The sequence below is a fragment of the Octopus sinensis genome, linkage group LG11 (assembly GCF_006345805.1).
Source record: "Octopus sinensis linkage group LG11, ASM634580v1, whole genome shotgun sequence".
NCBI classification, from domain to species: Eukaryota; Metazoa; Mollusca; class Cephalopoda; order Octopoda; family Octopodidae; genus Octopus; species Octopus sinensis.
Genome location: NC_043007.1, coordinates 67,185,963 through 67,212,582, shown reverse-complemented (window position 1 = coordinate 67,212,582; position 26,620 = coordinate 67,185,963). Strand labels below are relative to the sequence as shown.

At 36.4% G+C, this 26,620-nt stretch overlaps 1 protein-coding gene across 15 annotated transcripts in view; it reads left to right on the top strand.

The window, feature by feature from the left end:
• LOC115217392 (ral GTPase-activating protein subunit alpha-1) overlaps window positions 1–26,620 on the top strand; it is a 288,611-nt gene that overhangs the window by 26,447 nt on the left and 235,544 nt on the right. For all 15 annotated transcript variants that reach the window (XR_005001329.1, XM_036507627.1, XM_036507628.1 and 12 more), the window contains exons 2-6: window positions 17,899–18,009; window positions 18,234–18,283; window positions 20,983–21,040; window positions 23,199–23,242; window positions 25,274–25,427. Coding sequence is in view for 14 of the 15 variants with exons in the window: in XM_036507627.1 (XP_036363520.1) it covers window positions 17,899–18,009; window positions 18,234–18,283; window positions 20,983–21,040; window positions 23,199–23,242; window positions 25,274–25,427 (417 nt within the window). In the remaining variant the exon portion in view is untranslated. The remainder of the gene's footprint in view (window positions 1–17,898; window positions 18,010–18,233; window positions 18,284–20,982; window positions 21,041–23,198; window positions 23,243–25,273; window positions 25,428–26,620) is intronic.

Sequence of the window (26,620 nt, the reverse complement as noted above, 5' to 3'; positions counted from 1 at the left end):
TAAGTAGCATGTACTGTGCTTCCACATTCACACCACAATAAAAACTGGTCAGTGAATCTATGGGGCTTTTCTGCAGACAACCTCAATGACGAATAACAGTAACCTTATAATTTAACTCCAATTCATGGCAGCATGGAAAGCTGATGTGAAATGATGGCAGCTTGGAAAACTGATGTGAAATGAGGAATATAATATATAGAATTAAATTAGAATGTTTTGTGCATCAGACTTCAATGATGATACCATCACACTGGATTCCTTATAGTATCTAGCTGACACTTACTTTCAACAAAATTTTTTTGTTCTTCAAATAGTAATTTTGTAGGAATATACTTTTACATGGCCCTTCATATGAGAAACTGCAGAGCAACTGGTTATAATACCAATATCAATACCATTCCATTTAACCAGCAACAACATGGAATATCAGTGCTTATACACTGATACACACAAATATAAAATTATTTTTCAAATTTTCATAGCTCCTGTGAGATTTTACTTGATAGCCATATTAAGTTTATCATTACCCCCGTACAAATTAGATTGTATTGTATCCTTTAAAATTAGTCCTCACTACTTTATGGTGTATTTGTTTGTCAAGTGTTTCTTATATAACCCTTCCTCTCCTTGTGAGGAGGAGCTAACCAAAAGTTAGTCTCCAAGTATTCTTGCTAGTTTTTAAGTGTTTCCATCCTTGTCTTTGACTGGGTAAGAAGTGGCTTGCTGTTTCCTGAAGGTCTCATGGTGATGTAAATTTCTTTCGGATTTCTCTGAGCTGCCACATTTTGAGCAAGTCCCTCTGCATAGTTGCTCTCATCCTGCTTTACACATAATTTCACAGCTTGGTTTACCTGTTTCTCTGCTTTGATTATTCTGGTTTTGCAATTGTTCAGCGCTTCTTCCTTTTGCAGAGTGCTACTTTCTGGGGAATCTCAGTTGAAATCTAGTCACTGTAATGTTTTGTTCTCTTCACAGGCATCCTTCCTTATTGCTTTCATTTCCAACCATATCTGCTCCACTGATGCATTTTCTTCAGTGAGACTACCGAGGACTTGGAATCTATTAGTGATATCAACTGTATATATCTGGCTTTGACATGTTCATTATTTGCACTTGTATCTTGGTTTAGTAGCCATTGCATTCTGGTGCTGTAGTTTCAGCTGGAATTTTCCTGCTAAGAGGTCTGATCCAACATCTGTTCCTCAGTAAGCTCTCAGATCACACATGAATCTTTTGAATTTGTGCAGATTGTGATATGGTTGAATTTGTGCAGATTGTGATATGGTTCAGAGAGGTGATCCAAAGATATCCAGCTGGCCTTGTGAATTTTTATGTGGGGAAAATGCTGTGCCCCAATGACCAAACTCTTGAACATGCAGTCATCTGCCAACAACTCTCTGTTCTCTTTGATTTCATTCCTTTCTTCCCTACTTTGAAAGCAGTCCTGGTAAGGGGGTGGAGTTGGGTCCTCAGAGATTGCAATATGAAGCAATGTAGTGAAAACTGAAAGGAAGCTATGATGTGAAACTACTGTTTCTCCCCAAGGACAACCACATGATGGGGAACATGGAACATCAGGACCCTTTTCGAAACTGGAAAAATGGCCTAGATTGTTGCTGGGCTGAAAACTTACAAGCTCATAGTACTAAGCCTCTGTGAGATGGTGTGTGTGTGTGCTTTTCTGTGTTTATGCTAAACATGTTACTCTTGAAGATCATATTAGCTGATTATATATATGCATTCAAGTTGGTCTCACTTGGATTTACTGCTACATAATAGCCTATTATTACTTACACTCTTAATTACCATGGATGTACTCTTTCATGTTTATACATAATTTCCTATATATGCGAGATACATACATATGATGCACCCACCCACCCTCACTCACGTATCCAAATATTGGGACTGTAATACATGCAATGATAAAGAAATGATATTAAGTCACAATAAACCCTTGTTTATAATCTTTGGTAATTCTGAACATTATCATGTCAATATCTCAAGATGCTCAATTAATTTGGCTTTATCAGTGTGCATGTGCACAAAGATTATGAGGTCTTTCAGCACTAGAGCATCCTACATAAAATTGGCCAATTAGCAAAGCAATATTCTTCAAGATGTAGTCCTGTAATTGCCAGTGTTTATATCATCATCATCATCGTTTAACGTCTGCTTTCCATGCTAGCATGGGTTGGACTGTTCAACTGGGGTCTGGGAAGCCAGAAGACTGCACCAAGCCAGTCTGATTTGGCAGTATTTCTACGGCTGGATGCCCTTCCTAACGCCAACCACTCCTTGAGTGTAGTGGGAGCTTTTTATGTGCCACTGGCACAGGTGCCAGACGAGGCTGGCAAACGGCCACGATCGAATGGTGCTTTTTATGTGCCACAGAATTTATTGATTGACTTGGCAAAGCTTATGTGTTCTGGAAACTAAAGCCTTCTAAATCTAAAAGGCACATCTGTTGGTGTGGGTGAAATTCTGAGAATATTTGCATTCTCTACTTTGGCACACCTAGTGAAAATATTAAGTAGTGTTGATGACCTTCATCATAAACTTCTTGATTATTAATCTTGTGCCATTGAATAGCAATGGCTGAAATACAGTATTATGTAGCAACATTACTGGGGATCCCTTTTGTAGTCGAGGTCTGTGTGGCAGTAGACTTGAAGTTTAAATACAAAAATTCTGCTGTGTAGTGAACTCTTTCTTCTTGATCTATAATGGTGTTTTTTGATTTTGTAGGTATGACTTTTTCCTGGAAGTACCTGCAATAGCTGTCAGTTAATACCGAACACCCAAACATATTTTTTCTCACAACCATTTGTATGTTACTTAATAGAATTTCAGGTTGAGGAATGCTTTCAGTATAAATTCATCTACTATCTTAACCATTCCACTTATTTGGAACTGGATTATTGGTGCTATTACTGCCAGACAGAAATCTTCCCTCTTCAGCTTGTAACAAATTTTTGGCAAAATTACCTAACAGATCATCTCCAAAAATATTAGCACTCGTGTTTTTAGGCAGTTTGAAGATGTTATATTTGCCTTAAAGAAAAGACAATTTAAGGCAACTGTGAATTTTATTGGTTTTCATTCTGTTAGCGATGACTGTGATCTGACAGAAGTTAATTGACAATACTATTACTATTCCTGCCATTTGAGATCTATTGTCATATAAGTCCTGCAATGTCCTGCCCACAGTCTCCGGAACTCCCTTGCAAGTCATTGTCTATTCATCTCAGATAATCATTTGGTATCTCTTAAGAACTTTTCCAGTTCCTGAATTTTTGGCAGTGTTGCAAACAGTTGCATGATTTCTGAATGTAAATGTTTGAAAGTAGAATGTGTAGGAGTGGTGTGGCAGCAATACTTGAAGAAACAACTGCAATAGCTATGCATTTATATTGATGAACTTGGTCAAGCAATAGGACTAATCAAGGATATCTTTTCAGTTACACCATGAATATCAGGTACACAAATTATGGATTCTTGTTGCCAAAACCTTTTCAAAATAGCAAAATAGACTGCATTGAGGTATTAAGTAGTTCCCATTGGATTGTTTATACATACATAAGGCAGTATATATGTATGTAAGATATAGTTTGAGGTACATGTAGTTTCTATCTCTATCTGGTTTAGCTCACTGATATTAATGTCATTCTTGATTGACCATACTTATGCAAGGCGTTCTTCCTCTGGCTTTTGTATCCTTTTCCCAGGCGCTGAATACAGTGCATGGAGAAGCACATCATCCAGTTTTATTGTTCATTCATTGTCTAATATGAATATTCTCTTGATAACTTCAAGACATAATGCTATGATCCTGAGTATGGTGCAGCTCATTATACCCAAATTTTTGTGGTTGATATAATTGTTGAGAATGTTGTTGCTGTGGTTATTGCTATTATTGTTGTTGTTATTGCCAAAGTTATTATTTAATCCCAAATCAGTTCAGATTGAGAATTTTAGTGGTTAAAAGGCTTTCTAATTGTAACCATCCCATTTTTTATTATATCACATATTTGTAGCATTGTGTAATATATCTAGTATTGTTCAAACTGGTAGTGTTTGATATGAGGGAGAATTAATTTCTATTCATAGCTGGTGAAGCTGACTACCTAGGTGTTCTCTTTTTGCCGCTTCTGTTGCTCTAATTGAGCAAAAAGGTTTGGCTCTAATTGAGCAAACTTAGCAAAATAATTTCTTCTGTACAAAATCCATGTTTTTTTTTTTTTTTTTTGTGAAGAAAGTCTAAGTTATCCAGTGGATCATTCATGTTGCATACCTACTGCACCAAGAAAACCCCTTGACAAAACAAAATTATCTTGGTGTAGTGTGAAAGATTTGGCTACTATTTCTGGCTGGTTGTGAGATTAAATGTTGGAATGATATGTTAGTAAATTGAAACCATAACTCCTACAATTTGTGACCACTTTCCTACTCTTTAGAGCTGTCTCTCATCTATGATTGCTACTTCTCTCTCTCGCTCTCTGCGTGTCTCCCATCTTCTTTTTATTCCACTTTTGTTTTTCTCTCTCATGTTTTCTTAGTACTTAAAATATGCACAGTCTTTCAGTAAACATACAAATTTTAAAGTTTCTTAGTTGCATATATTGTCCATGGTATTGTTATATCTGACTTGGACTAGTTATTATGTTACTGGTTGAACTCATAGACGAACAGATAACTCAAGGACAGGACAGGAATGTACACTTGACATAATGCCTGGTTGTTTTTTTTCTATTACTCTTGTCAATCTTTTTTATTACATTATTGGATTACTCACTTGAGTTCTTTGAGCTGGTATATAGATAAAATCTTATAATATTACCCAATTTAAAAGTACCATTCTGCATGGTAATGGAATTGGCAGTTAATGCTGAAAATAAAGCCACTACATTTCTGCCTGTTTTGTTTTCCACTTCAAGTCTGCACACATTCTTAATTCTACCTGCTCTCCATCACATGCATGCCATTGTCAAATGCATACACTTCTCTAAATGCTCTTGACAGTGCATTTTCCATAACTCTATCTTTTTGAGGTCATAATGTTACATATGGAAATCTCTCTGATACTATCAACTTTCACCAATTGCACTCACTTCTATCATTGTGAAGGTGACTGAAATAGTTGTAACAATCTCTTGCATTGTCTTAAATCTTTTTCTCATGTTCCAGTAACTATTGATAATTTTCACCGAAATATATTTGAGATATCATCTGTGAGAACCTTGGTGAAAAGATGCATTGACATCACAAATCTTTTGACTGTGTTTCAGTCAACCATTAAGTTACTTGTCTACTGACTCTATCAGTCTCTCATTTCTTGGTTTAGAAAGCTTTCTTTTGGAGCCTATGATTACAGCTAATGTTTAAAAGGGTTTTTGACCTCTATTCTATCAACCCCCATGTAACTCAGCATACAGTTAGTTCTCATGCTCATCCTTCTGTATATTGATTATCTACTTGCTGTTACTTGTGACTTTCTAATGCAAATATGTCATCAACATTCAACCTAAATACCTTAAACCAGACTTGCAATACTTCCATGAATAGAAAACTGGAAAACCCCCTCTAATTGAGACATGACAACCTAATTTCCTTCAGCAGGAACAATGCACATTCACTACCCTGACAAAGGAAACAATACTGTATTTCATCCATCCTATTCAGCAACAACTAAAACCTTGAAAGTTGCTAGAAATGCTAGGTTTCTGTAATGAAATCTCACAGTGTCTGCTCATTGCCAAAATTGCATCTCAGAGACTAGACTTTTAGGGCCAGAGAATTGTTTGGCCCTGATAAGTTAGCACTCTACAAAGCTCAATGCAACCCACATTGGAATACTGCCCTAATATATAGCAAGGTGCTGCTGCTTGCTATCTGTATGAATGTATGAGACTGTATCCTAAAAGATTCACTTACAAGCATGTTACAACCACTGCCCACAAGTCCTTTTAATTAGGTTGCCTGTATTACCATCATTTAATCCCACTTAAAACACCCATATTTTCCTTTCCTTGTTGTTCCTATTGTATATTATCTACCAAACCCCTTATTAAAAGTTTTTTCCAGTTCTTCTAGGATTGTCTCTCTTCCTGTATTTTCCTGCAGACAGCAGTCTAAGTTCAAGTTGAATACTGATTGCAGCAACTGTACTAGTTTGAGAAAGCCTGCAAAAGTCCTCTATGTACAGTATGATCATATTAGGTCAGAAATTTCCCCCCTCTCTCTCATATATTTTCTAGCTGAGGTGCCTGGTAATACCTGGGAGTGGAGATATTCCCAGTACCCATTACAATTCCTAATTTCTCTCAGATGAAAAATGAAATTAAGACATAGGACAGATAATAGGTGTAAACAAATTCATTCATGAAACAATAATACAAATAAGTGTAGAATTGGAAAATGACAATCGTTTGGTCAGATGAGTGGAAAGCTGCAAATATATAATCAATGAAACACCAAGAAGGGAATTATAAAGAAATGCTATGAAAAAAAAAAAGAACATAAAAGTTTGAAAAGTAAACAAAATTTATTTAGAGAAAAGAGATTTTATTCTTACAAAAATAGCTGGAGTGCAGGGGTGACAATGTGGAGGTCACAAGAGTTGTAAGATGCTATGAGGAGGGGAAAAAAGCATACAAAAATGGCGATTTTGGGGTGAATTCTCTTGCAACCCAAGAGAAAATTTTAAGTGCGATGACTGTTTCATGGGTATAGTTCCACTGATCGTGAGAATCAAATATCAATTGCAATGGTTCGAACTGACAATTTTAAGTGCAGGTGTTAAGAAAATACATGTTACAGCAACCTGAGAATGCTGAAATAATTGAATATTTTAACCCCGCAACAATTTAGGCCAAATTTCGTTAGTCAGTTAATCAAAAATCATCTTGCGCTTTGCTTGAGTGGCCTAGATAAAAAATTTGTCTGAACCCATCTTTAGTGCATATTTCATCTGTGTATTTCAAGAAAAATGGTTGAAAACTTTAAAAGTTATGGCAGAAAATAACATTCATATGAGAATTTGCATTGAAATGTCTTATTGATTTTTGAAAAATCGATGCTGATTAAAAATTATCAATTAAAAAAATTTTTTTTTAAATTCCAAGTAAGTCACTGCATAGGTATAAGCCCTCCATATGTGTCAAGTTTCATCAAGATCAGTTGGGTAGTCTCAGAGGAGTTAAAGTTACAAATTCGCACACACATACAGCCACAGACAGACAGAAATTGCCATTTATGTATATAGATTGATCTTTGCCTCTGATGCCCATCCTCTTCCTCATTTCACTCAACATTTTACTTGAACTATGTTACTCATTCATCAGACATATTCAATACATTTATCTTTGGTTACTGAAAGTGTTCTGCACTAATTATTATCTCTGTTCTCTTGCTATATAAAATCATATTTCTTGCACAAACTTTATACTGCCTATTCACTCATATAGAGAAAAATACTCTTTGTGCCAATATTAGTAACAGTTTCCTGAAATTATTCCTCTGCTAGTAACTCCCAATGGAACTCTCCTGAACAGATCTATTTGCCATTCCCAGCGAGTCTGGTTTTCTTTAGCCAATTCTACTACCAATTATTCCTACGTGTATTATGTTCTGGTTTCATCAATCTGCTAAACACCCCCCATAGACAATCTGTGTACCCACCACTTGCACTACTGCTACATAAGGAAACAAAAAATTAGTGAAAAAATTGATTTCAAATATGTGTGGTTGAGCAGTATGGTCTTTTCACTATAGTGTGGAAAGTTGCACAAAACACAGTTTATGTAGCCAAAATGGCAGCTCTATTGCTTGAATAGGTTAGCCTTATTGATTATCTTCTGATTATCTTCAACCATTGTTTTCTGCTATTTTAAAGATGGCTGTTAGTAAGTTTCCACTTGACTCCTAGTGTAAATATTAAGAATTTTGTTATACTTACTCTCTCTTTCATTCCTCTCTCATTTCCCTCACTTCTTCACTTATCATCCCCTCTACTTCTTTTATTTATCTCTTTTACTTCACTCTCTCCCATCTGTTTCTCTGACCTTGCCCTCTTCAGTACCTCTATCTGTCTCTCTCTCACACATTAGGTCTTTGTTGCCAGGTGGCAGATATCACAAAGCTTCATTTGCAGTATTTATGGTAACACTATATTTATTTTAGTATTCAATTAATATGTTTATACTAGTTCATTGACCATGTATGTAGATGTATACTTCAACATATACATAGGCAAGTAAACACAAGTGGTGTATATGTACACACACAGGCACGCGCATGCACATTAGTAGCTTAATCTGATAAGAAAACTATTTTAAAGTATTTAGAGAAAACTATTTACACCTCCAAAAATTTAAATTATTCAAGAAAAATTACACCAAATTAAGTGAATAAAGTCAACTTTATTGTTAAGTTGATTTGAATACGGCTTAGAATGTTGTTTGGAACAAATAGAAAACATTTATTCTTGACTTTTAATAGCATTATTGAGTTGGCTGTGTAGAGAGGTCAGTGTTAATGATATCATTTGACCTTATACTTTATTGCATTTATTATTGTGAAGCTATGTGTGATAGGCACAAGTAGGGCTGTAGTTTAGAAGTATACTTTGCAACCACAGGGTTCTTTGTTCAATTCCACATACACAACACTTTGACTAAGTGTTTTCTCCCATAGCCTCTGCTTGTCCAATATCTTAGTGAAATTTTCTGGATTTTTGTTTCATGACTTAGGCTTTTGGGTGTGGTGCATGTACAACCTGTTATGCTATATAGTGTGCTGTTTTTTTAAAATTTTTGTAGTTTATTCTAGTTTGTTGTTGAGAGATTAGGGAACCAGGTAGGGCTGACATAATCCATGACAAATCTAATATGTTGTTTGTACATCATGTTATTGTTTCATTCTATTGGCCAAATGGGGTGTTTGTGATTGCTTTAAGTATGCAGGTGTTGTTTTGCTTTTTTTATTATGTTTTCTGTGCATTGTAAATGTGTTTTGTGTGTATGGGGACTGTTCGAAAAGTGTTGTTTATAATTCCTAGTGTTTTTGTCTTTTGCATGTATGTTCATGTTATTGAATGTGATGGTTGTTTGTATTTGAGTTGTTTTCTTGTGAGTTCGTAGGGGTTTCAAGAGATGATCAGTCTGTGAAAACAGTTCCCATCTGTATTTGTAAGCCACCATTTATGAGTGGTGGAAAGTCATCCTCGTGTTGTGCCTTCTTGCCACAGTTTATCCTCAGATGCGATTGAGCGCCACCAGGAAGCCACTGGAGTTCACCATTGCACTCCAGTTAGCTGGGTTGGGACCCTAGCACTGCAGGTGTTAGACCTGTTTGCCTTGGGTTGCCTTACCAGGGACTCAAAGTCCCCAGCGGCATACCTCTGACACTCACTTAACATTCCCACCTGATGAGGTCAAGGGTGGGACTTTTAGGAAATGTAATTACCAGGCACTTATCTGAATGGTTCTCCTCTATGGTTGTGAGACCTGGCCAATGTGTGTTGCTGATCTCCAGAAGCTGGAGCTCTTTGATCACTTCTTTATTTATTGTCTTCTCTGACTGTGTATCTCAAACTGCTTTTCAAACCAACAACTTTACGCTCACTGTAGTCTCTCACTTCTTGAGGGAACTCTTCTGATGAGGAGACTATGGTGGTTTGGTCACTGCATTGCAGTGACCCCATGACAAACTCATCTAGAAGGTGGTAGCACCAGATCCTACCCCAGGTTGGCATGAGTGGAGAGGTGTTTAGTTGAAGACGTGGCTCACGACAGTCAAAGCAGATATGGAGCTTGTTTCCAGTCCTTGAGTCTTAAGTGTTCATTGCAGGAACTGGGAATGGCTTCAACACGCTGCAGGATCAACCGTTGACTGATGTGCATAGGAGCTGGCTTAACCCCACCCAGGCGAATGCTGTTACAAGGAAAAACAAGATTATTTATATTTGAAGTTTTCCAATGTTGCTGGATGGAAGGGAGTTAGTGGGTTTGGTAGGTGCTACTTTAAATCTGTTATTGTAGAGTCAGGTTGCTCAGAAGAGCCAGATAGTTGTACTATAGTATGATATAGTAGAATAATGGGAGGTTGTGCGATGCCATCAGGAAGTCTGACTAGTTCTTTGGGGCCAATATTTTGTGCTACTTCTTCAGGTGGTGTTGAGTGCTAGTATGAGTGGCTAGTAAAGAATAGAATTGAAAATTTGCTGGTGTTGATAGTATTAAGAACAGTATTTGCAAAGGGTTTTTTGTTGTAGAAACTAGCTTTTATTTTCTGTTTTTGGGGGTCTGAATCTGTGTTAGGATTTGGAGAGGTAGATGTGTGGGTAAATAATGTCAAATATTAGCCTTTTTAGAATTTTTGAGGGTTTGTATTGGGAGGGTGATAGGTTTGTATGATGTTACTAAACTTGGGCTTTTTGTTTCTTTAGAATTATATTCCTCAGTTTCCAAATACTTGGAATTTCACAGTATTGGTACAAGTTGTAGTTGTTAGTGAATGCAGTGATTCCCTCATTGCACTTACCAAAATGGGTTTGTGAGCCTACTAATCAGATCTGTGGATGGTGCAAAATCCCTTCTTGGAACAATGTAGTTGACAGGGCCATTAGGGAAAAGAAATAGGCATGGAAGGACTGGAAGAATGGTGGTAGAAGGGAATTGTATCAGATTGCCAGAAGGGAAGCTAGGAGACAGGTTTACTTAGCTAGAGGGGAAGCAGATAAGAAAAAATTTGCCAATGTTCTGCGTTATGAGGACTAAAGACTTGAAGTACTTTCTGTTGCAAGACAGTGTGTGAGAGAGAATTGTGATGACATAGGAGAGAAATGTGTCCGCATGGATGATGGCTCACTTGCATTTAATAAGGCTGCAAAGAGAGAGACTTGGAGATGCCACTATGAAAGATTGCTAAATGAAGAGAATGAATGAATGGAAGAGAGTCTGCTGAATCTCAACCCAACAGATGGACCAGCTATCTGAATTGACAGTACCTTGGTAGATAAAGCAGTTAAGGGTATGAAGACAGGGAGAGCCCTTGGCCCATCAGGAATCACTGCAGGGATACTTAAAATATCTGGTGGTGTTGGCTATACTCTAGTCACCCCTACAGTCAATCAGGTGATACATGGAGTCATACCCAATGACTGGTGTAATAGCACCATAGACAACTGTTACAAAGGTAAAGGTGATGTATTAGATACAAATAATTACAGAGGTATCAAATTGCTGGATCAGGTAATGAAAGTCATGAAGAGAGTCATAGCTCAACTAATTAGGGAGAGTTAGTTTAGACGAGATGCAGTTTAGGTTTGTGTCAGGGAAAAGCACCACTGGAGCTATATTTCTGTTAAGACAGCTGCAGGAGAAATACCTAACCAAAGATAAACCTCTGTACCTGGCTTTCGTTGACATGGAGAAAGCCTTTGACAGGGTCCCCTGATCCCTTATCTGGTGGTCAATGTGGAAACTAGGGATAGATGAGTGGTTAGTGAGAGCTGTACAAGCCACGTACAGGGATGCTGTCAGTAAGATGAAGGTTGGCAATGAGTATAGTGAAGAATTCTGGGTAGGTGTAGGGGTCTACCAAGGATCAGTCTTCAACCCCCTCTTATTCATCATACTCCTCCAGACAATAACAGAGGAATTCAAGATAGGCTGCCCTTGGAGCTTCTCTATGCTGATGACCTTGCTCTAATAGCCGAGTCACTATCAGAACTAGAGAAGTTTCAAGTGTAAAAGCAAGGTCTAGAATTGAAGGGCCTTAGAATTAACCTAACAAAAACCAAAATCTTAGTAAGTAGAAAGGCAGACAAATCACAAATCCCTCCAGGTGGCTAGCCCTGCCTGATCTGTAGAAAAGGTGTAGGTAGAAACAACATAAGATGTACCTGGTGTAAGTTCTGGACACATAAGAGGTGCAGCAATATCAAAGGAAGGCTAACTGAAAAGATAGTTTTTGTGTGTGGCAAATGCTCAAGGGCAATAAACGCATGCCAGGGGGAAAAACTAGTAGTAGTTGATAGATTCTGCTACCTAGGTGACCAAGGTGGATGCTCTGAGTGTAACTGCTAGAATAAGAATAGCCTGGGTAAAGTTCAGAGAGCTCCTACCTCTGCTGGTGACAAAGGGCCTCTCACTCAGAGTAAAAGGTAGACTGTATGATGCTTGTGTGTGAACAGTCATGCTATAGTAAAGCTGCTGAGGACATGTGTAAGCTTGCAAGAAATGAAGTTAGTATGCTCCACTGGATGTGTAATGTCAGTGTGCATACACGACAGTGTAAGCACCCTGAGAGAAAAGTTGGACCTAAAAAGCATCAGATGTGGTGTGCAAGAGAGACGACTACACTGGTATGGTCATGTGTTGTGTATGGATGAGGACAGCTGTGTGAAAAAGTGTCACACCCTAGCAGTAGAGGGAACCTGTGAAAGAGGTAGACCCAGGAAGACCTGAGATGAGGTGTGAAGCATGATCTTCGAATGTTGGGCCTCACAAAGGAGATGACAAGTGACCAAAACCTTTGGAGATGTGCTGCACTTGAGAAGACTCGGCAAGCCAAGTTAGACAGTAACCGTGGCCTATGCCAGTGCAGCATAACTGGCCCATTTAATCATTGGGCAATAAACTGCACTTGAGAAGACCTGTTGAGTCAAAAGAAGTCATTGTTGTGGCTGATGCCAGTACTGCCTGATTGGTACTTGTACCGGTGGCATGTAAACAGCATCATTCAAGCTTGGTCATTGCCAGTGCCGCCTGACTAGCTCCCATGCTGGTGGCATGTAAAAAGTACCATTTGAGCGTGTATAATGTGGATTGTATTTTTTTTACCTTGTGTTGTTCTATTCACGTGTCTACAATTTTGTCGTGGCATTGTTGAATTCTGAAAGTCTTGATGTTCATTTCTTCATGGAACTTGTTTCATTGTGACTTTTTGAAGTTGGTATTTTGCATTCTTCATTGATTGTGCAAGTGTCTTGTAATGATAATTGGTGGTCTGAGGAAAGTTGTTTACTAAGTGATTGTAGTAGTTTGGTGTATGAATCGAAAGTGATGTCTGGGGAAGAGTTATTGTAGTTGATTTGGTGAGGCCTGTGTTTTGTGTGATTTACTTAGTATATGAAAGAAGTTGTGATAGTACTTCTTGTTATCTGTATCGGTTGAAACCAAGAGGTGTTGGGCTTATTGCTTGTTGAAGCACCCCTGCCTCCCATGATGTTCTTTCTGAGAGTATTTGTGTTGTAGTTGGGTGTGTAACTGGGTGGAGTGATGAGGTGCACATGTACACATTTATTATGTTATGTTTCATGTTTTTTTTTTTTTAATTTGAAAGCCTGCATTTTTAGGGTAGTGTCTTCTATTTGTCATCATTTTATGTCTATTTTCCAGCTAGTGTGAGTTCGATAGGTCATCGTAGTTTGAGTCACCTCTCATTGGGAGCTACTGTTTCCAAAGACTAGGTGCTCACACATGCCATTTAGTTGGTTTCTATGACTGGAGATCCTTTCTGTTGCCAACCACTTTACAAAGTGTACTGGATGCATTTTCTCATTATACCAATGCCAGAGAGGTTCTTGGTGAGCAAAATTATATCATTAACAATAGTATGGTAGCTGACCAAACTTGTCCCAGCCATGGATATACTCTCTTTTACTCTTTTACTTGTTTCAGTCATTTGACTGTGGCCATGCTGGAGCACTGCCTTTAGTCGAGCAAATCGACCCCAGGACTTATTCTTTGTAAGCCTAGTACTTATTCTATTGGTCTCTTTTGCCAAACCGCTAAGTGACGGGGACATAAACACACCAGCATTGGTTGACAAGCAATGCTAGGGGGACAAACACAAACACATAAACCTACACACACACACAAATATATATATATATATATATATATATATATATATATATATATATATATATATATATCATCGGACGCTAAACGATGATGATGATGATATATATATATACATATATACGATGGGCTTCTTTCAGTTTCTGTCAACCAAATCCACTACAAGGCTTTGGTCGGACCCAAGGCTATAGTAGTAGAAGACAATTGGCCAAGATGCCACGTAGTGGGACTGAACCCGGAACCATGTGGTTGGTAAGCAAGCTACTTACCATACAGCCACTCCTGCATCTATAATCACTTGTTATTGAAACAGTGAATTTAAAATGGTTGGGATATGATTCATGGGAAATGTTTGTCATCTCTAGTAAATTGTGTAACCATATAGTGGTTCACTTGTTGGCTCATTATGTTTATTGGCAAATGTTGAGAATATATGGAAACAAGGCAGAAAATTGTTAATCTGTTTGTTGTGAATTACTTTAATTGGATGTGTTTCACTTAATTTTAGATTTTCAATAATTTTTGTCTTTATTTCTAAGGGTTTAGGAGAACAGTGGATTAAAGATTTATTTTGCTGTTTCTCTTTTTGTCAGTTCAAATTTTATGGGATGTTAATTTTTACTTTGCACATCCTTTTTTACTCTTTTTACATGTTTCAGTCATTTGACTGTGGCCATGCTGGAGCACTACCTTTAGTCGAGCAAATCGACCCCAGGACTTATTCTTTGGAAGCCTAGTACTTATTTTAGCGTTCTCTTTTGCCAAACTGCTAAGTTGTCAAGCGATGTTGGGGGGGGGGGACAAACACAGACACACATACATATATCATCATACGACGGGCTTCTTTCAGTTTCTGTTTACCAAATCCACTCACAAGGCTTTGGTCGGCCTGAGGCTATAGTAGAAGACACTTGCTCAAGGTACCATGCAGTGGGAATGAACACGGAACCATGTGGTTGGTAAGCAAGCTACTTACCATACAGCCACTCCTGCGCCTTGAAGCTGATAAAATAGCTATCAGTAAATTAGATAAATTGAGTTAGCAATTATAAAACATTAAAATAAATAGAGGGAAGAAGAGAGGGAATGCATATTGGGGGCATTGAGTTGAAGTATCTCATTTCAACTTTTGTGTTTTGTCTGCTGTATGTTTAACACTAATTAATTTTATTAAGAGCCAATTGGACTTGATCTCTTTTATGCTTTTTAATGACACAAATCCAGTTGTCACATCTCTGAATATTGTCAGATGATGTATATTTTTATACACAAGCATATATTTTGGCTAAAATAAGTAATATTGTAAATAGTTAACTAATAAATAATTTACACATTGAAAATTGATTAATAATTAAAGATAATTTATTTTAAATTATTAAGCACCATTAATGCTAATTAAATACCTATTCTGTTGATTGGTGGCACAACATGGCATTCAAACATCATATGTTACAACAAAGTTTGTGAGTGCGGTTCTAACAAAAGTATGTGGGTTTGCATGGCAGATGATCTTTGGTCTTTCAAAATAATGGAGAAGATAGCAGGAAGATGACTTGGTCGTGTTTACTCAAAATGTTAACTCTAATCAGCAACAGGAGTTAACTGATAACTCTTGTCACTGATTAGAGTTTTTTGATTTTACTTCACATTTCTCTTGGTACTGGTAAAATAAGTGCAAACAACAAATTATGTAATTTAGAATGGTTGCATGACCAACATGAATGCACATTTGTAGACATTCCTGCATATCAATATCTTGCAAAAAGTTGTCAGTAAATGGTAATCAACTACCAGAACACACATGGACATACATACACACTGGCACACACGGGTGGGCACGCGTGCACACGGACGGGCACACACGCAGGCAGGCACATGCACACGTGGTACATCCCATTTAGAGGTTATGTGACCTCCTGTGGTTAAGTTGACTTGCTATTTACCTTTAGTTAGTGTCTAAATTGAAAAATGCAAGAGCTGTCTGTGGTATAAATGTAGGCTGCATTTCTGGAGCTTCAGAGATCCAACACTTCATTCAATTTTGTTTGAAATCATGCGTGTGTCATTGTGCCATATATAAATTGTAACAAAATTTAAGTACCAAAAACAAGTAATGAGACATTCTGCTTAGTTCCCATATGAATGAGCTAGTTAACAACATGAGCTGGGAATGAGTTTTAAATTCATTAAGAGATCTTTCAGATGATAAAGGCTCAGTGATTCTATTAAAACAATGCAATGAAACCTTTGATACTGTTATTGTATTATACACCTGCAGAAAACGTATTAGTTTGGCTGACAACTGGTAACCCTTGCTATTGATATTTGAATGGTAGCAGCAGAAAGGATATCTGATTATAAAAACAGTTATTTCAATAATAGTTATGTCATAATTTGCCTAAACTACAGGGGTTGGACAAAATAATGGAAACACCTTAAAATTTCAAACAAATTAATTTTAATAAGGGGTAGGACTGCTTTTGGTAGTATTACAGCTTGACTTCTGTGTACGAAGTTTGAATTGTTTCCAAAGGAATTTTTGTTCATTCGTCAGCTAAAACAGTCTCCTGTTCTTGTAGTGATGATGGTGGAGGATATTGAATCCTTACTTGTTTTTCTAAAATGCACCATAAATGTTCAATAATATTAAGATCTGGGGACTGTGGTGGCCAGATAAGATGTTCAATTTCACTAGAATGTTCCTTGTGCCATTGAGTAACAACTTTATTGGTGTGAATTGTGAATTGGTGCATTATCATCCTGAAAGATTGCGTTTCCTTCCGGAAACAGTTCTGCAACCTTAGGATGAATTTGATCAGATAAAATGCTTAAATAGTCTTAACTATTAATTCTACCATGAAGGGAAACTATTGGGCCAGCGGATTTCCAAGATATAGCTCCACCAGATCATCACGGATCCTCCTCCATGTTTAACAGTTGGAAGAAGGCAGTCTGAGTCAAATGCTTCTTTTGGCTGTTTCCACATGTATACTCGGCCAATGGCCGGAAATAAGGTAAAGGATGACTTGTCTAAGAAAATAATATTCTTTCACTGCTCTAGGGACCAATTCTGTAGGTTTTTATTCCACTCTAAACGCTTTGCAATGTTTGTTTTTGAAAGTAGTGGTTTTCTGATTGCAGCCCTCCTGTGAAATCTGGCTTTGTGCAGCTCCCAGTGAACAGTTTTTGTGGAAACTGGGTTCTTGAGGTGGTTGACTATCTGAAAATTTTGGTTTTCTTTTGGAGTTTTCTTTGACAAGGAGTTTTTCCCTCTTTTTCAAAGGCTGTCATTACTTTTGAGACAGTACTTCTTGATGCACCAAACATTTCAGCTGTTTTTGTTACACTAGCACCTGCCATACAAGCACCAACGATTTGATCTCTTTGAAAGTCCAATGAATCTGTCATTTTAATGAATTTTAATTACATCTGAAAAGAAACAGCAATTTTAGCAAAACATATTAAGCAACAATAATAATAAATCAAAAAACATAAAAATAAACAAGCTTTTGATGGTTTTATAGATATTTCAAAATTATGATGCTATGATGCTAGTTGCTTCCATTATTTTGTCCAACCCCTGTATGTCCTCTTTACTTGGATGAGAGAATAGAGGTGGTGGAGAAACACAGTAAACTGTAATTGAAAGCCTAGTCAACCTAGGAAGAAATTGAATCATCTGATCCTAGACTTATAGGCCTTGAAGTCCTTATCTAGTTCAATATTCTCTTTCTACTTTTAAGTAGCTTCTCTCACCTTGCCAGTCAGTATGATTCACAGCACTAACAACTTTTACCAAAAGTGATGAAAATCCAAGTCATTCTTGATATAGTTTGATACAACAAATACCAGAATTAGAGAGAATCTTACTTTTCATTTTTGAATTCTTCTTGTTACTCTTTCATGATGATGATGATGATTCTTAATTTCAGCACTGTTTCTGCTCTCTCAATAATATCCCTTTGACAGCAATATATACAAGAAATTTTCATTTTAAATGAGATTTATTTTTTTTTTATATACATTTCAGACTATTATGACATCCAAGAACAGAAAGGCTTCTTTGAAGAGAATTTCTCACATATATACTATATATTTTATGATGTCTTTGTCAATGTTGAGACTGAATTGAAGCAAAGAGGTTTGTAAACTTAAACATTGATCTCATTTTGATAATTGCTTTCTATTTAATATGTTTCAATTCAATTTTCTTAAGGTAGCTTATATTAAACTTGTTCACAAATATACAGTAACAAAAGAAAATAAAAATGAAATGGTTAATGTAACATGTATTGTTAATCTCATGTGCATAAAAGCACAGTTCAGAAAATCAATTTCTTTATTATATTTCTATCTTTTTAACAGCCAGTAAGTCTCATCGAGAAGAGCTTGAAGCTATTCTCCAGATCTTTGAGGTTAGTATTTCAGACTTTGAGCCCATTACTTTTCCTTTTTTCTTTTTATTCTTTTACTTGTTTCAGTCATTTTGACTGCAGCCATGCTGGAGCACCACATTAAAGAGGTTTTTTAGTTGAACAAATTGGACCCCAGGACTTATTCTTTGTAAGCCTAGTACTAATTCTATCAGTCCGTTTTGCTGAACTGCTAAGTTACGGTGATGTAAACACACCAACATCAGTTGTCAAGTAATGGTGGGGTGGGTGGGGGACAGACACACGCACATAGATATATACATGCACACACACACACTCACACACACACAGAGATACATACGCACACATGCATGACGGCGCTTATTTCAGTTTCCTTCTACCAAATCCACTCATAAGGCTGCAGTAGAAGACACTTGCCCAAGGTGCCACGCAGTGGGACTTAACTCGGAACTATGTGGTTGAGAAACAAACTTCTTACCACACAGCTATGCCTGCATCCTTGCTTTAATTTCTATTTTCATTTTCTGAAGCCATAGCTAAGCATTTGTCTCCCATCTCTAAAGTTATCCACTTTCTGTATTTCTGTCATATAGGCAAGAATTTTTGATATGACTCAACAAGAGAACAAGGGAGCCTTTATGTATGTTGTTTAGCCTCTTAACAAAATAGCCAAATTTTATGCCAAACAGTATTCCTATTGTTTTAAGTGATGACAATCACATGTTTTAAGAGTCTTAATGTGTTTCAGATTCAACATAAATCAATAAGTTAGTCCCCGTGTAAGCTGCTCAACATACTTGTATTACAATTGAGCCAATCTTTGGAGATAGTCCTTAATATTTTAATTGCTATAATCTGTATTATATTAAACCAAGAACATACTTCAACAAGAAACATACCAAAGAGTATGTGTAAATAAATATATTATGTGTGTATATATATATATATATTCAAATATGAATTAGAAGCAGCCCGAGTTATATAAACAAAATCAAATACACATGCACAAGGTATGGGTGTTGTTAGTGCAAGGGTCAGCTGCGGTTTTTAGGTATAAGAGAATATATTTTGATAACACTATTTAATACAAAAAGGACTGTTGTGCCAGAAGATCAACCAAAAGATCACCAAAGCTATCTCTGCCGGATCTGACCCATAGCCATGTCTTCAGTTACTTATCATGGCACTGCTGACTGAAGCAAACAGTCATTAATGACTGCACAAATAGAACGCACAGCATTCTTCTCAGGCACTTGTCAAATATCTTCACTGATTGGTGGATGCTGTGGTGTTGTACTGGGACTATATATTTAGCTGTCTGGGAGAATAAAGCAGTTTTGAAGTTAAACTTTGAACTTCCTCCTACCCTAGTAATCAGACTTGAAGATGAATGCACTTCTAGAAAACATAGTAGCTTTGTTAGTGTAGTTGGTGGTTGATTTGTTATTATTGACTACTGCTCCATCGAGTGAAGCTTTGTGTTAGAGAGGCATACATCACGAATGTCTCTGGTATGAAACTTCAAGTAATGCGAAAGAAATTAACTTGAACAGTAATATTTACTTTATTAGATACATTCATGCATACATAAGGTATCTTTACATATGTCAGGTATTGTGTGTGTGTATACACATACATACATGCATATGTGTGTGTATGTGTATATCATCATCATCGTTTAACGTTGATGATGATGATGATCATCATCATTATCGTTTAATTTCCGTTTTCCATGCTAGCATGGGTTGGATGGTTTGACCAGGGTCTGGGAAGCCAGGAGGCTGCACCAGGCTCCTGTCTGATCTGGCAGTGTTTCTAAGGCTGGATGCCCTTCCTAATGCCAACCACTCTGTGAGTGTTGTGGGTGCTTTTTACGTGCCACTGGCATGGGTATCACAACTACAATTCCATTTGATTTTTATTCTGATGTTGATGTACTTGATTCAATAGGTCTCCCCAAGCACAGCAGGTTGCCCCACAATCCAAATTAAGCACTGCAGGCCATCCTGTGATCTAAATAAATATATATATATATATATATAAGCAATAATGATAACAATGTAAAATATGGAGACTTGTTCATCCCCAAAATTTATTTCCTTTATTTTACAATTTCATACAACATATTTTTATGGTTATTACGACCTACACATGTTTCCACTGCACAGAGTATGGTCAGTTGCACATGCAACTGGGCATAATTTTCAGTGCAGCTTCATTCAGAGTCTGTCCATTAGCTAGTTTCAAAGCGAAACTAGCTAATTGACAGATGTTGAATGAAGCTGCACAGAAAATTTCTCGGAGTGACAGAAATCTATGTTTCATCATTGCTTTGATTTATCAATGCCAAACATCATAAAATCAGAACAATGACGAAACATTGATGTCTTTCTCTCTGAGAAAGGACCTGATGTGAGTTGTCTCGTTTGACACTGATTTACTTTCAAGTGTTTTTTTTTCACCTGGCGCATACAAAATATATTCTCTTATACCTAAAAACTGCAGCTGACCCTTGCACTAACAACACCCATACCTTGTGCATGTGTATTTGATTTTGTTTATATAACTCGGGCTGCTTCTAATTCATATTTGAATATATATATATATATATACACACATAATATATTTATTTACACATACTCTTTGGTATGTTTCTTGTTGAAGTATGTTCTTGGTTTAATATAATCTGTGGATTACTTATATTTTTTTTTCATTTGTAGAAAATTCTAGTTCTTTTACCTGAGAAGATTCACAAAAAATGGATGTTTCACAATATTGGTAAGTTGTAATAAAACAATTTTCAACCAATTGACGAGCTCTTAGCAATAGTTTTTATAAAGAGTTTTAACACTTCAGTATGTTTTACTAGTTTTTTCTGGTTAGTGAGATGCTTTTTTAGATGTTTGGGTGTGATTTAAAAGAGATGTGATTATTCTTGCAAATCAAGAGTGTAACAGTTCTCTCGTATGTTTGTTTAACTGTTTCTATGTAGTATAGATGTCTTGCATTCACTGTTCTGGATTCAGTCAGTGTTCTGTAACTTTGGTTTCTTAAAGAAATTGATGTGTGTTTGCTCTAGTTAGAACAACTTATTGAATTTTGGTTATTGTTGTTGTAGTAGTAATATGTGACATTGTTAATTTAGCAAGATAATTTGAAAATAATTAGCCATATAGTTAGCTTTCTTGTCTAAGAATAAATTGCAATTATGAATTGTACTCCTTGTGTCTGAGTAGTACACAAATATTTAAAACTTGGTATAAGTATTTTTTTTTATCATAGCTTACGGCCATATCATGTTGAAAGCACCAGTTCGCGTCTGATCACCGAAGTTAGTACTTTGATGGGTGACCGCTTGGGAAACCTAGGTGCTGTAAGCGTCACACATTTTTTAAACAGCGGTGCATCAGCATGGCTGCAGCTTTGAGTTGAAACTACAGAAAACAAAATATCATGAGTCAGAGAAACAGGTATAATCTTAGTAGTTTCCTTGAGTTCTCTCAGATTGTGGGTTATTTTAATGCAGCTCTAGTGTGTTTTGAATTGATGCAAAACCACTTATTATTTATAGTTCTGGGGGTTGGAATTGGTTAGGCTATTGCAATTGCTACAAGTACAAGGGAGTGATTGATGACCTTGCAATAATTTTGTGAAAGGATAAATTGCCATTCAACAGTGGGTGATAAGCTTAACCCTTTTATAACCATACTTCTTTTGAAAAACATTTTCGTTATTTTAATTAATTTTGAAAATAATGAAGAATTTAGTAACATAACAATGTCATTTAGGTGGTTTGGGACATAAATTAAAAATGAAATTTTGATCAGAAATTTATTATCTCAATCACTGTAAATCATGAAATTTGAATCGTAGAACTAGGGGTAACCTTGGGCTAGTTGGCATCAAAAGGGTTAATTTGACATCTGGTTAGTACTACCACCTAGTCCTTGGATGTCTTTAGCAGAGTACACTCTGTTGCATGTATTTGGGCCAAGTCTCTCTTGATAACTAGCCACATTAGAGGTCCTGAAAAGAGCCATGGGTGTTGCCCTTCCTCAAAGAGAAGAAAAAAAAATTAAAGCTTATGTGTTAATTGGTTTGTTTGTTAAACTCAGTCTTTGTGTTGTAGTATTGGCTCTATAAAGAATGCAAGGTAGGTCTGGGAGCTGACTGGATATTTTTACTTCGTATGTGTAATGGTTTTTATAAACTATATTACAAACACCAGAAATATACTAATTAGTAACATTGTGTGCATGTGTGTGTATTAAGTTTTATTTGAAAATTGGACAATTCATTCTCTGTTTAGGTAATCATGATCATCATTTAATGTCTTCTTTCCATGCTGGTGTGGGTTAGACAGTTTGACTGAAACTGGTTAGCTGAAGAGCTGCACTAGGTTCCAGTCTGATTTGGAATGGTTTCTATGACTGTATGCCCTTCTTAACACCAACCACTCCAAGAGTATCATGGGTGCTTCATATGTGCCAATTAAGTGACATCAGCATTGGCCACAGCTATGTCATCACTTGGCTTAATGAGTCCTCTCAAGCATGGCATATTGCAAAAGGTTTCAGTCACTTATCACCTCTGTGAGACCCAATGTTTGAAGGGTGCTTTTTATGTGCCACTGGCATCGATACCTGTTACATGACACCAGCATCAGCCACGACTCCGGTTTCACTCGGTTTGATGGGTCTTCCCAAACATGGCTTATCACCAAAGGTCTTGGTCACTTGTCATTGCTAACATGAGGCCCAGCATTTGAAGATCATGCTTCACCACCTTGTCCCATTGCCTTCCTGGGTCTGCCTCTTCCACTCTTTTTATAGTAGAGAAAATTTTTGTTATTGTTATGATATATCTATTTTAGTTAGATCTGTGCTTCTGTCCAATGATATTAATGTTACATATAAGAAATTGTTGTCTTTTTCAGGTCGAATTATGAAAAAATTGCTTCATCCAAAGAATGGGTTAAAGGTAAAATTAGTTATTGTATATATATTCTTTCTCCCACATGTTTTATTTTTTTTGATATGTTACAAATGCAGCATCCTCTACTCACAAGTCATCTGACATATATCCATTCATATGCAAAAATATAACCTTTTTATGAGCAATGGAGAAAAAGACACACTAAGTGGTTTTTTTATGACTCTTCTCTTCCCATAATAGCTGATTTAGATAGACAGAGGGAGAGAAGGATCTATCTCAGTATTTGACTGGTATTGTATCCATTGACCATAGAAGAATGAAGAGCACTGTTGACCTTTGAAAGGATTTGGTCTTGAGTACAACAATTCAAAACAAATATTGTAAAGCAGTTCTATCTGGCACTCAAATTAATTTACTGATTCACTGTCTAATACATGTTTGCACATCTGTAAATGTATAATGAAGTTTTAACATCAGACATCATTTTTAGAATGTGCATTCTACTGAAATCAACAGCTAACTGCTTGGAATTTATTAACTGGTGCACATTGTACATTGGAAACTGTTAAGTAATTTGAGTTGTTTATGTATTCCTTTGGTAATATTGGTTCCTTACATTGGTACAAGGCTATACCTTCGTATGACAAATGTATAATTGAATGGACTGATTTCAGTACATGCCTGATATTTATTTTATTAACCCTGAGGGAATCAAAGATAAAACTGACTATGGCAGGATTTGAACCCAGAGCATAGAAGTATGAAACAATATTGTTTGGCATTTAGAACGTTGTTCTATGAATTCTGTTGCTTCACTGATTTCTATTTCTCCTTTTATGTTTGTTAATTTATCAGTCAGCTTTGCCTTTGATCAATCAGATGATTATAAGTTAAGTAGCAGAATTCTGTCAATTGTAACCAGTCCTCAAGATATTGATTTTGTATTTGAGTTGGTAGAAATAGTAAATCATCAAATTAAATTCTTTTTAACTTTTATTTTTGTCTTATGTTCTTAGTTCAGATTCTGATATGGTCACATTTGCTTTTCACTCCTCTTGAGTTGATAAAATTAGTACCAGTAATAGACCATGGTTGTTTATGTTGGCAATATCCTGAAGAAGGGGCTTCCACATAGTTGCATAACCTTCAGTCTCCCTCATATCACTTACTCCAGCTTTAAAAAAGAGGGATATATTAAATGTTTTGATGATATTTACTTGGTTTTCATCATATCATCTGTTGAAGTTAATGAATATGAAGTGAGAAAAACAATTGTTTTGGGAATAAAGGAAGTAAGTTAAAAAAAAAACAAAAGAAGAATAGCTTAGTAATACCACTGGATGTTCAGTTATATCACAGCAGCTGGTAAAAGACAGTTAGTGTGAGGTGTGGTGAGTAACTGGCAATATCCTGATTTCTGAAATTTCCACTGATAAGTAGGTGTTTGGTGGTAGTGACAGTGATTGAAGAACCTTTGACTGAGAAAGGTGTTACATGACCCAGATTGAAGCCTGAAATATGATACAGATTAGTTTCATGGGTTTCTTACTTTAGTGTTATTTTTATTGTTCAATATTTATCAGTTAATCAAAGTTTATAAAGTAAAAAAAAAAATGTCAGAATGAGTATTTGACAGAAGTATTTAATGGAAATAATAACTGTTTGCTCATGTATGTAATGTGAAATAACAAAAAAAAAACACATTGTTTTTAATGTATTTTTATAACATGTAAGTTTGGTGGCTGTTTAGCTCAGGTTGTTGAAGTTGTAACTTCAAATATCAAGTGTTTAAAACATAGCCGCAAGTATGTTAGTGAATTTCTATTTGTTTAGTTGAAAATCTCAGTCTAATCTTTCAAATAAACTGTCACTCATCTTGTTGGAAAGGGCATTTTGTAATTAAAATTTCTAGTTCATTGATTTTTGTAAATATCTGAATTTGGGGGAAAAAATGTTTGAAAGAATTTTTATTAAGCTTTAATTTTCTTCCTTTTTTAATGAATTCAGTATTATTAAGCTTTAGTTTTCTTTCTCTTTTAATGAATTCACTAAAGTTTATTTTTGTTGTTTTTCCAGCTGCGTCGAGAAGGCATGAGGCTGTTTATCATCTGGTACCAGATTTTGCAGGAAAATGCATCTGAGGAATGCCATAATGTTTTCCTTTACTTAGTTCCTGGCCTCAGTTGTACTAGTTTAGAGGATGTCTATAGCAGAATGGGCTTCAATGACAGTAAGCTTTCTTTTTTCCTTCTAACACTGTTTTGATATTTGCTAATTAATAATTGTTTTGAAATGATAATCACTAGAGTCGATGTAAACTGTAAAATGTCTGACTCCTTGATATCTTTGAAACTCTTAACTATTCTAAATTTAAACTTTGCTGAAAATTATAATTGCTTTCAACTTTCTTGGGTCCTTTGGTAAATTTAAGCTTGAGAATATCCTGAAATCGAATTGAATGACTATAACACCTTGATTGTTGATATATGAATGCTATGCAAGGGCTTAGATGACTAAGACTTACTTGGCATTTTGAGTACAGTTTGATAGTACTGATTATTTGATTAACTCATCTACTTGGGAATTAACTGACTTAAATTTTATGATCCCCACCTCCACTTTTAAAGAATTTTTAAGTCAAGGAAGGAAGGTCATTTCATGACCTTGCTTTTACCTATAACTGTGACTGTCACTAGTGTGGCACTGTAATCTTAAATCTACAATGTCCATATTTCATGTGTATAAATGTCTAGCTTGTTACTCATCATTATTTAATATCCCTGTTCCATGCTGGCATGGGCTGGACAGTTTGACTGGATCTGAAGGGTCCAAATACTGCATCATGCTCCAATATCTTTGGTATAGTTTCTATGGCTAGATGCCTTTCACTTCACAGTGTGCATTGGATGCTTGTTTGTGGCACCAGTACTAGTGAAGTTGACAAACAATTTGCAAGACTAAGATTCCTTTCAATTAAGTGGGGCTGCAATAGAGAGGGATGACTTTATGCTATACAGTAAAGCATTAATGTGAGAAAGGAGGGACCAGAAGAGGTCTTTTGTTGTAGGGGAACTACACAGCTACTTTCATTATAGAAGAGAAGGTGGGAGTGGTAGGGGTGGGACTGGAAAGAGATAAAAATTGTGGGGATGAAGTGTTAGTGGACCCTCAAGATATGAGGTGAGTAGAAGTGTGTAGGGTCTAGGGAGCAAGCAGTGTAGGTGAGTAGAGGTTACAAGATGGGAGAAAGATGGTTAGAGTTAGGGAATGGGTGAGAGGGTAACTACTATGAAGATAAGTAGGGGAGGAAAGGAAGAGGGAAATATAGGTGACAACTGTAGAAATTGGGTAGGGTTGAAGGGTGTGGTGGTTGAGGGATGACCAATGATACACAAGTGGGGGATGGAGATAAAGAGAAGAAAT